The following is a 10,986-nucleotide window of genomic DNA, read 5'->3' as shown; positions in this document are numbered from 1 at the left end:
CGGGACAACCGGCCCCTGGCCACAGGGGAGCTGCCATGGGGTAAGTCCGCATGTTATCTGGCCCCGTGGCAGCTCGCTCTGCTCTGTCTCTGGTCTCTGTTAATGCCGTCTGCGCCTGCCACAAAGCCTTGCATGCTTCAGCAGTTCCTCTCCCAGCTCAGGAGTGTGGAGCCTAGCACGATATTTTTCGGTGGAGCCATGGGATTCAGAAATGAGTAGAGCGTTTTTGCAGGGCGTAATGCGCCTCCTTGGCTTCAAAGCACTAAGAAGATTACAGTTCAGGCCTCCAGGGAGGGAAGCAGTGCTCCTCTTAGTGCTTTCAGATGAACAGCAATTCAGTATTTACAGACACCAAATCATTTTAGCAGAAAGAGTCAAGAACTCACAACATCCTAGGAACCACGGCCAAAAGCCCTGCAACAGGCTGGGTCCTCAGTAGGCAGGCAGTAACCCTTTATATCCCAGACCCCTGTACTCCCTTGCCCTTTTTGTATCAGAGATTCGGGCTGAAAAAACCTTCAACAATCTGGTTTGGCTTAAGAGGAATAAGTGAAGGAGCTGCCCATGAGGAAGTGCCTGAATTCCTCCATGGAGATACTCAAAACTCAACTGGACATGATCTTGGACGACCTGCTCTGGTTGACCCTGCTTCAGTAGGGGTTTGGACTAGGTGATCGCAAAAGGTCCCTTCCAACCTCAACTTTCTGTAATTCTGTGATTTGGCAGAAATATTTGAAAGGTAAAAAAAGTGGCAGTCTCTGGGTATATTTCCCCCTGCTGTCCTGGAATCCAAGCACAGGAGGCTCAGCGAATCCCAAGTGCCCTGTGAGCACAGTGGTGGTGTGCCCAGTGCCATCCGGGGGTCTATTTCCACATGAGTTCACAGGCTGCTCAGGAATTTCCCCTGGCATTCTCCACTTGCAAGGTTTCTGGACACCCAGCTCCCAGTCTGGAAACCTTCTCCTCCTCACTCTGCCTGTTAAACCTCATCTGAAATGGGAGAAATGAACGGCAGCGTCTCCCTGCCGCTTTTTGGACCCGTCAGCCTTGTCTGCTGGGTACACGCAGGGCATCCCATGTGTCCACATGAGGCTGGGAGAGGGCACAGCCCTGCGTGTGTTTAAGCCAGCTATTCTCATTGCACAGGATACTGCTTTCCTCTCTGCATAGCCCTACACTGCCTGGGTGTCCCAGGGGCCACATAGGAACTCACCCACACTTGCCTTTATTTTTAGAGGCTAGTTTCTCAGCTTCCCTGGGGGTCTTGAAGAGGACTGGCTCACTGGCAGGGCTCTGGCCTTGGATGCTGATGGACTGGACATGCACAATGTACTCAGTGTCCTCCTCTAGGTCCCAGAGGGCACAGGAGCGGGTGGTGGTGTTCACCTCCTGGATGAAGCGCAGCATCCGCACGTCCTTCTTCTGGAAGCCGAGAGAGGAGAGCACAGAGTGGTGGAGAGGCCTCCCATGTGCACTGCTGTCATCTAAGACCACTGCTTCCTGCCCTGTCCACCACGGACGTGGAGGCCGTCGGACCCTTTCCTCTCTGCAGCTACCAATACGTGAAGCGCTGCTGCAAAGAGGATGGGAAGCCAAGTCCCCTCCCAGACCACGAGGGACAGGACGAGAAGGAATGGGCTTAAACCGCAGCAAGAGAATTTGGAAACTGAGGGGACCTGGGGTGAAGATGAACATGACCGAAACTGGGTAACTGTCGGCACCATACCTGTTGGGAAATTGCAAATCCAATGACAACTTCATCTTCCAGAACATCCCAAGTCACAACGGCTGAGTTGGCTTTCAGGTGTTTGACTGTGACATTTACTGGAGCCGATGGGCTGTCTGCAAGGAGGGAGAGCAGAGCCTTTACAGAGGCAAAGTCACGGCCACAGGCAGGAGACAGAGCAAGGGCAAGGAAGGGAGTGGGAAAGGACCTTGTTCATGGTCCTTCCTGCATACGGTTCTCCATATGGGACCTGGAAGTTGCAGGCACTCCATGTCTTAGTTACCAGTGAGGTTCTAGGAGATGTCTGCTGCGAGTATGAGTTGCATTAGACACGTGTGAAATAACTGACCCTTGGAAAGACTTTCCTTTGACAACGCAGCAGACCACCGAGTAGCTCATTCATCTCATCCCTCCCAGCCACGCACTACGTTTTCTCTGTTGTTTCCTATTACAGTCTGACAGTGACAGCTGGGAGGAAATGCAAAATCTGCCTTGGAAGTATGAATGCTTTGATGAGCACTCTGGAGGTTTGAAATTCAGGAGTAGTAAACGGGAGTGTTTCTTTTGCTTTTCCCGGTTAGTTTGACAGAACATTTTTCATACTCATTTTGCAGCTGATGGGCTGTCTCTCAGGCGGCTGGAACCATCCACTCACAGCTAACAGCACCGATGGACCATTGTAATGTGAAAAGGCCAGGAAAGGAATAGCCCGAGGCTCTGTGTTTATTCCCAACTCCAGAGCGCAGCTGAATTTCCAACTGCAGGGTGGATCTGCATAGCTGCCAGCCTTGCCAAGGAGCACTGGGCTCTGATTTACCAGCTGGGCTCCTGCACACCCCCACCGGGAGCCTCTTCCAAAGGGAGCTGCACAGTGCAAAGCCCTGCTTGGCATCTCAGGGGGAAGGTTTTACCTTGTAGGCTTGGCACAGTCCTTCCCGTGCTCAGTGCAGCAGGTTGGACTCCAGTTCCCTCTCCCCTGATCAAATTTAATTCACAATCTCCAGCTTGTGCCCTGAAACCCAAAGGCAGTAAACGCTAACAAGACTGCTAGGACTCTGACTACACCCAGGAGGTCAGCAGGGTGAGAAGGAGTAATTTTTTCTGACTCTCATCAAAGAATAATACTTTTATTGCTTTGTAACCATCGCACAGCACTGCCCTTCTGGGGCTGGGGCTGAGGTCAACAGTAAAAGAAGGTTGCATGTGTGCACGTCTCCGGTAACACTTGTTGGATTTATAGTCAGTCCCAGCCGCCTGAATGTGGCTGAAAATATTCTAGCTGTAGTGTCAGTGTCTCCTAACAACTGACTTCACTCCTGGTGAATGTTCCCCCCGGAGTGGAGAAAATAACGGGAGCACAATCTGGGGCTGGGGCTGAGGTCAACAGTAAAAGAAGGTTGCATGTGTGCACGTCTCCGGTAACACTTGTTGGATTTATAGTCAGTCCCAGCCGCCTGAATGTGGCTGAAAATATTCTAGCTGTAGTGTCAGTGTCTCCTAACAACTGACTTCACTCCTGGTGAATGTTCCCCCCGGAGCGGAGAAAATAACGGGAGCACAGAATTCCCCAGCTGAAGGTCAGTGCTGTTCTACACTTAGCTGAGCGATGATCTTACTCCTTCGTCTCCTCCCCAAACACCACCCATTCGGAGCTGCTCATTCTAGCAGATGGAGACCCACACCCACCAGACCCTTAGGAATAGGATGCCTGGAGAAGCCGTTGGGACCCAGGCTGATTCTAGTGAGTCCTTGAGTGAGCAGGAAGGTCACTGAAAGGCACATGGGTACGTTCACACAAATTTGGGACTTTGGAAGGAGGAGCAGCAAGCAATCGTGGTCTCCAGGATTTCATAGCGGGAGGTGTCTTTCCTCTCTGGAGTAGATGCTCAAGTCCCAGAGCGTTCTCATCTCTCAGGGGCTGCCCTTCATGAGATGAAGCAGTGGTCTCCAGCCAGCTCTCGGAGAACGGAAAGATTTATCATCCTTGCCCTCCACTGCAGCAGCAGAGCCAAGGACCAGCTGAGCAGGGGAGATGGATCGTCCCCCTCAGCCTGAACACCAGTCCCTTCTGGACTCAACTCCCCACTGCGACACAAGGACGTGGGGCTGCAGCTCCTCACCTTCCCCCGTGACTGAACCCGTGTGCCAACAAGAGTAGGGTCTAATTTTAGGAAGGGGCAGTCAGCAGACAGGAATGCGTACGGGGAAGGTCTGTGAGTCATGCCTGATGAATTTGCTAGAACATACGGAGGACATGACGGAGTTGAGAGATGGGAGACAAAACAGTCTCCAGCTGCAGCCAGGCACTTCGCCCTTCTCAAAGTACAGCTGTACAGTTAAATCCCAGCGTGGTTGTCTTTCTGGATATTTTTAGGAGCTAAATTTTTTTTTTAGGAGCTACCACTGCTTTACTCAGCTTAGGTTGAGGAGGCCTTTGAAAAGAGATGAATTAGTATGAATTAGATGAATTAGAGAGTGGAGTATTAGGGAAAAATCTTTGGCCTGGGAAAAGGGGACGTACAGCACACCCCAAGTCCCCTTTGAAATTTGTGACCTTGAGGGAGACGCAGCATAAAATGTCCCTAAGTTTCCCGATGACCTAAAACGTGGGGGAGTTGGAAAGACCTAGCAGAGACGGAGAAGAAGAGCAAACCACCTCTCTGGGAATTGGTGAGAGATGGTGAAGGGCTGCGAGGCAGAAGGGAAGCATACGGCGAGGCTGTAACCCAGGGCGCGGAGCCTGCAAAGCAGGACTCTGAATGTAGGCAGGGGAGAAATGGGCTGGCCTGGATGGTTGAGAGCACCCTAGAAAACCCCCCTCGGAGTAATGCCTGAGAGAGGGAGACGGGGTAGTTGAAGTCAGCAGATAATACAGTGAAATCTAGGACAGCAGATCTGAGTGTGCCTTTCCTTTCACTATCACAGATTAGGAGTAGCTACACATAAATCAGTGGTGTCAAACGAGTATAAAAGCGATATGAAAAGAGAATTAAGCACAGAGTTTGACAGAAATACAAAGCCAGGAAAATGAGTTTCCTGCTCCCAGCGCTGAATGAATAATTTGGAACCAAAATTTTAATCTGCGAGGATGCTTTTCTCCTTGCTCCCAGGAGATGCATGATGAGATCATGACTTTCTAAAATCTAATCACTGTTCCAAGATATTCCACACTGCTTTTGGCTCCCTGGGCCAGTTGCGGCTCTTTGTAGTGCCAGCCCGGCTGAAGTCAGGTGGGGAAGATGCAATTTCTGTTTCCCAGCTGGCTGTCGGGGGGTCAGCATCTCTAGCAGGGCCTTGAGGTGCCAAATCCAAAAGTTTGGTTCCAGCAGCTCCTGGAAACTTTGCTTCTGTGCCTGTGGCGGCCAGGGAAGCCGCTGGTGTTCTGGGAGCGGGCGTAGAGGGTGGGATGGCCCCAGGGGCTGTTCCTTCCCTGCTGTGGGCGAGATAGCAAGGAATATGCTGTGCATCAAGCCTTTCTCATGCACGCTTACTCCAGAGACGCTGAGGACAGCACATCCCCTGTCTGGTCGGTAAGGGACCCATATGGTACAAGATTTCTGGTTTAGCAGTTTAGCTTCATCCCAGCGCAGAGGCTGTGATGCCTGCCGGAGCAAATCACACATTGCAAACTGGCAGAGGATCTGTTTGGCCAAATTTGAATTACAGCTGTGTGTCAGGATGAAAAGTTGCTCTCGTTTCACGTCAGCAGAACTTGCAGCCCCCTCCTTAAGGAGGAGCCCTGATTAATTAAGAGGAAACCACAATGATTTTTAAATGTGAATGGCTGCTTCAAAACTGATCATGCTTAAACCATGTCTTGTTTCCTTCCCACAGGGACCCTTCATCAGGTGAGCTGCAGTCCTACATCCCCCAGGGCTGTGTGTCCCAGCCCTGCCTCGCTCCTACCCACCTTGGGCCTTTTTGGCAAGAGCAGGTCAGAACCGCCTCCGCACAGCAAGGCGGCATGAGCGATGAAGATTACCCTTAATCCCCTCTTAATGGTGAGAACTCCTTCTAGCCTCTCATTAAACGCTTTGCTGATTATTAATGGACTTTTATTTGAGAGAGAGAAAAAAACCCCAACCCACGCGTTACAGCTTTGGGCTGATTCCTCCCTGGCTTTTCATTGTCGACACAGCGGCTGCTGGCACAAGGAAGGGGAAACCACCCGCCTGCCCCTTATGCTGACTTCACCATTGGAGCTGTAGCGTGGATGGGATGGGGAGGGAAAATGAGAGGGAAGGTTTGTCTTCATCCCACTGCTGCTGTCACCTACGAAAGGGGGGGCTGCTGACCAAGGGTGGTGGGGTGAGCAAAGGGGGTGTCCAAGACACCAGGGTGTCTTGCCTGGCATCTCAGGAAGGTACCTAGGCCAGAAAGACATGGCTAGGAGAAGCTCAGAGCTCCTGGCTCCTCTGCTGTGCTCCCTCTCCTTACTGTTGCGTCTTTCTCTTTCGAAGCCACTCCCAGTTTGCGCCTTCTGCCGTGAGCTCTTACGGTGGGGCTGGGGGTGAGAGGCGGTCTGCTGCCTTTAGCCATGCAAGCAGCTGGAGGAATTATTGCCTAGAGTAGAAGAAAGAACCTGTGGGAATATGAAACCCTTGGAGGTCACCTCTGCCAGCCAAGTCCCGTGGCCAGGCTATAGGTTTGGAATTAGAGCCTGTTTCTGGATTTATCTCCCCAGCCAAGGGACCCAGCCTCCCCCCAAAGCTGCTCCTTCTGAATTCAACTGTCCTGAAAACTCCAGCTGCTTGGAAGTGCCTGGAGTGAAATGCAGTTGCTTCCTCCATGGGCAAGGCTATGGGTCACAGCATTTTCCAATTCAGTTAGCACCTCTCCCGCAAGCAGCTCCTTTCCTGCTGTGAAAGGCTCAGCTGCTTCAGAGCCCCTAGGGCACGGTCCAGCGAGCAGAGTGCCCGCTGAGGCTCTGAAGCGGCTCCTTCAATGCTATCCACATGCAAGCAGCGTGCCCTTTCCTGCGGGAAGCAGTGAATGTCAGCCTTACATCCCAGTAGCCCTTTGTTCCTGCACTGCGACCTTCCCTGCGGACGCGGGAGATGGAAGGACACGACCTGCAAGGGGAAGGAGCATCCCGTAAGGTCCCGTGTGATGTTCTCCGCAAAGCGCTGCTGCCCGCTCCCTGAGCGTGGGCACAAAAGACCCGTTTTCCCTGCCTTTCTGAGCCTTTCTTTGCTCTCCCAGCATGGCTCCCGTCAGTGGATATAATTGCTTGTCAGCTTTATGGGGTATGTAGGAAGGGCTGGCGTGCCGCTCAGCTTCCCCGGGTGTTTTAATGAAGGGAGCCTGCAGGAGAGTGGGAGGGAGCAGGGCCCACCGCTGCCATCCCGCTCCCGGCCGCATGGGAAGCAGAGCTATTTGCTAAGCTCCGAGCATTTCAAAGAGCAGAAAGACCAACCGGTGGTTCTTCGGTCTGGGAAAGAGGCAATTATTTCCTGCTGGCCGCCCACTCCCCTGTACAAATGGGAAATTAATAGGCCAGCCCCCTCTCACCCCCCCAGCCCTATCGCCAATCCCTCAGTGAGCAGGTGCCCGAATGTACGGGTGGAAATGCTGTCAAGGAGGATGGAGCCCTTTCAGGGGGCACGGAGATGCTTGCTGTGTCCAGCTCAGCTCTCAGGAATTCCTTAGGGCAGGAGGAAGGGGGATTTCTACTTTGCTGTCCCGTGCTGCCAAACCTCCGACTCCCTGAGTCCCGAAGCCGGGCAGGATTCACTCGGGTCTCACCAATGCCATGACTTGGGTTTTAACGCTGCTGACCCAGAGCAGAGTCATTGCTGTGGCACGTTTTATCCAAGACCTGAATATCTGGAGAGGGACTGGGTGCCATGGTCTTTTCTAGCTCTTCTCAGCCCACACCTACGTCATATTAGAGAAATCTGTCAGAGGCAGAGGGGGCGAGCAAGCCCTGGAGTTTCCCGGACAGCCACTGTGTGCTGGTACCCAAACCTCTCCCGGGAGTTTGCTGGCTGGCCCCAGCCCAGCTCTGCGCATGTATCCAACTCTGGTTTTTACTGCACGCATAAAGATTTGCATGCTTCGGTGCTCAATACATTTCTGCTTTTAACTGAATTATACTTGAGTCAAGCCTTAATTTGGCCTCTGGGTCCTATATAAGCCAGGAGGGGTTTATTTAACAATAAATGCCAAAAGGACGAGGCCATATTCAGTGTCAGTACAGGGGTACCGCTCCATGAAGGTTGCTTTTGGGTCCTGCCATGGTGTGCATGGTTAATGTGTGCAAGCGCGTCCCTCTCTGGGAGGGATCTCCGTTTTCCACATGTATGTTCCCAGCAGGAGACGGCGTTTGGAAGAGAATGGCACAACCTTGGCTGCTTTGCACAGCAACATCCCTGCTGAGAGGCTGACACTGGGGTTAGAAACCTCCATATTTCAATTAAATCTCTCCTACGCTGAATGCAGAAATCAATAAAGTGCTTACGCCATCCGTCAGCTGGCCAGGAATCTCCGTTGGCCTCCGTGAGATGGGAAGGGGCTGGAGTGGGTTGGTTTGCCATCTCCAAAGAGCCGTCAGACCGACCGCTGCTTTCTTGTGCGTGCTGAGCCTAGCGCTCGCTTCTGGTTTTGATCCTGCCAGACTTCAGGTGAGCTCAGTTCCCCTGGCTCGGAGGAGGAGGGGGTGTGCCGGGCGAGACACAGGTTGGGAAAGAGCATCCTCAGTTTGGCTGTCACCTTCGCTCTGCTCTCCTTCCCCCCCTGCAGCTGGTGGGGCTGCCTGGGGAGGAGGTGAGGATGGAGACCCACCTCAGCAGAGGAAGAGTGGCTTGGGGTGTGAGAACACACGGGAAAGGCACAAGAGCACTGAGGTGCTTTAAAGCTGTGCAGCGACCAGAATGCAGCCAGGTGGGTTTGGCCCCTTTTTGGGCAGCGGAGGTGGAGGAGCTGTTAGGGGGCTCCTTGGCCGGGAGGCCAGCCCAGGCTCTGTGAAGGCTGAGAACTGGACAGGGCCCAGAGCTGTTGCTGGAGGGGGAAGCCTGATCCCCGCCCGAGCCGTACGCTGCCTTTCCCCTCCATCTCACAGAAATAAACCCGACTGGAGTTGCTCTGCAGCAGGCACCTTGCAGGGATGCCGTTTGCCCTGCAAGTTGCCGTGGCCGTGGCCTATTTTGGGGTCTTTCATTATCGTTACGCAGCATCACCCTGCGCCACAGCAACCTGCGCCACCGAGCCCCGCACAGTTCACCTCCCTCTTCGTTACCTCTGCCTAACGAGGAGGGGGCTGCTGGCACCTCGGACCGCGCAGGCTGGGCAGGGCAGGCCACCCCGCTGCCAGAGCAAGCGCTGCGGCAAAATTAAATTGTATTTCTGCCTTGCCAACCATCCTGAACCTTTTCTCAGGGAGCCTCTCGAGCGGCAGCGGTGGGAGTGGAGCTGGAGGGCTTTACCCGCGCGGCGCTGGGGGGATGCTGAGGGCTATCAAAGAGCGTTAGCGTGGAGGTTATTTCTCAGCTTGTCCTGGTCCTGCTTCCCCTTCTCGCTCACCTTGGCATCACCTTGCCAAAAAAATGGTCCTGAGTGGCCAACCCCCCCATTTCAGGGTCTGTGCTCTGTCGCTCACTCGCCAGCCCAGGCCGCTTCATCGGCGGGACAGCAGCTTTCCCTTTCACAACAGGCATTCATTTAAACCCACCTGGGTGAGGTCTGGGTCCGAAGGGGAGGGACCGCCAGGCCTCCAGCCCTGCCTGACCCTGCTGGGGACAGTTTCCTCTCCACGGGCTTTTCCACTGACGCTTGGCTTGCACGCCTTGGTGGCCTCATGGCCACATCGTCGGGTAGAGCTGGGGACACAGAGCCGGTGGTGATGCTGCCGCTACCTCTGCGTGACCTTGGGAAAAATCACTCCATACCCTCATTCCTCTTTTCCCTCTTTGAAAAACAGGGACAGCACAAGTCCACTGCCTGGCCGGGCAGCGGGGAGAGCAGCCCCCGACCCTTGGCAAAGCAGAGCACGGCAAGAGGAGGCAGCGGCGCAGCACCAAGGTCACGCAGCTTCGTCAGAGCCCAGAACCGAGTCTCCTGCCTCCCCACCGCACGCCGTAGCCGTGAGGCAGGGCCGCAATCCGTGTGCACAGAGCTGCCCGGCTCCGAGGCCGGCACGGACACCTCACGGCACAGAAACGCTGCCTGTAAGCCAGGAGCAGAAGGCGGTTATGGGCAAGGACACAACTCCATGTTTACTCTCAGGCGCCGACTGAGGTGATTCAAGGATAAGGAAGAGCAGGGGAAGTGGCCTAGTTTACAGAAAATCAGGAGGGCTGTTACAATTGCAGACGCCTCCATTGTGCCGCGGTGTTTTCCCCATCGCTCCCTCCTTTTGGGAATGTTTCATCAATCTCCCGGGGTCTGTCAGTTGTGAAACGGCAACTTCAGAGTGCCGATGTCTGGCCAAGGACGCGTGTGTCGGAGCCGAAGGCATCTCGGGGGGTTGCTGCAGCCCCGGCGCAGGCGGGACGAGGGCGAATGTAACTCCAGCAACTCCCGGGGCTGGCTCGGGCGCAGGAATTTCCACTCCCCAGAGCTCTGCAACCCTAAGAGTCGCCCCCAGCCTCCTGGAATGTAAGATATCCTGGCAATCAGCGTTTTGCAAATCAAAGCAGCTGTTCCACCAACATCTTGCAGCCAGCCAGGGAGACGGCCCCTCCGGCTGGCTGCACAGAGCCGGGGAGGGCGTCTGGCTTGGGCTGGGAAGCACCCACCGGCACCCGCCGGGACGTGGCACCCGCACACACAGGGTGCTCGGGTGAAGGCTCAGCCCAGCTGATGCAGGGGAGGGGAGCGGACCTGAGCACGTCCTGGTCGCTCCAAAATTAGAGCTGGCTCATGGGGACCTTTGCCTTCCCAAGAGATCCCCCGCTTCAGAGGACCTGCTCAGCTCCAAGGGGCCTGGCGCCATGTGGCTGGGATGCGCTGTGCCCCCCGGAGAGGCGGCTCCTGGCCCGGGCTGGGCGCCGGCAGCCCCGGGATGAGCCGGAGTCAGGGCGGGGGATTGCGCCATGGTGCTGGCCCAGCAGATCTGGTTTTGCCTCCTCTGCCCTAGGTCAGCCCCATGACGTGAGCAGGCGCCGTGCTCGGGGGCAGCGGAGCCTTTGCCCCCCCGGTGCCCAGCGCTGGGCGAGGGTCCCCGGTCGCTCTCGCCGACCCCCTGCCTTCACGCCGCATTTCCACAAGCTGCCTTCCCCGGGGCCGGCTGTAAGCGCCCACGCTGGGACACCGGTGGGGGC

The 10,986-nt window shown here is 55.0% G+C and overlaps 1 protein-coding gene across 1 annotated transcript in view; it reads right to left on the bottom strand.

Moving 5' to 3' along the window:
* The window catches only part of FNDC5 (fibronectin type III domain containing 5), a 17,438-nt gene that overhangs the window by 4,854 nt on the left and 1,598 nt on the right, over window positions 1–10,986 (bottom strand). Inside the window, exons 2-3 of the mRNA XM_009648589.2 lie at window positions 1,727–1,842; window positions 1,224–1,422 (exon numbers count right to left, since the gene is read on the bottom strand). Coding sequence (XP_009646884.1) covers window positions 1,224–1,422; window positions 1,727–1,842 — 315 coding nt within the window. The remainder of the gene's footprint in view (window positions 1–1,223; window positions 1,423–1,726; window positions 1,843–10,986) is intronic.

This window comes from Egretta garzetta, unplaced genomic scaffold (assembly GCF_000687185.1).
Source record: "Egretta garzetta isolate BGI_Z169 unplaced genomic scaffold, ASM68718v1 scaffold101, whole genome shotgun sequence".
Lineage (NCBI taxonomy): Eukaryota > Metazoa > Chordata > Aves > Pelecaniformes > Ardeidae > Egretta > Egretta garzetta.
The sequence above is the reverse complement of the archived record's forward strand: the minus strand, read 5'-3'. Positions and strand labels throughout refer to the sequence as shown.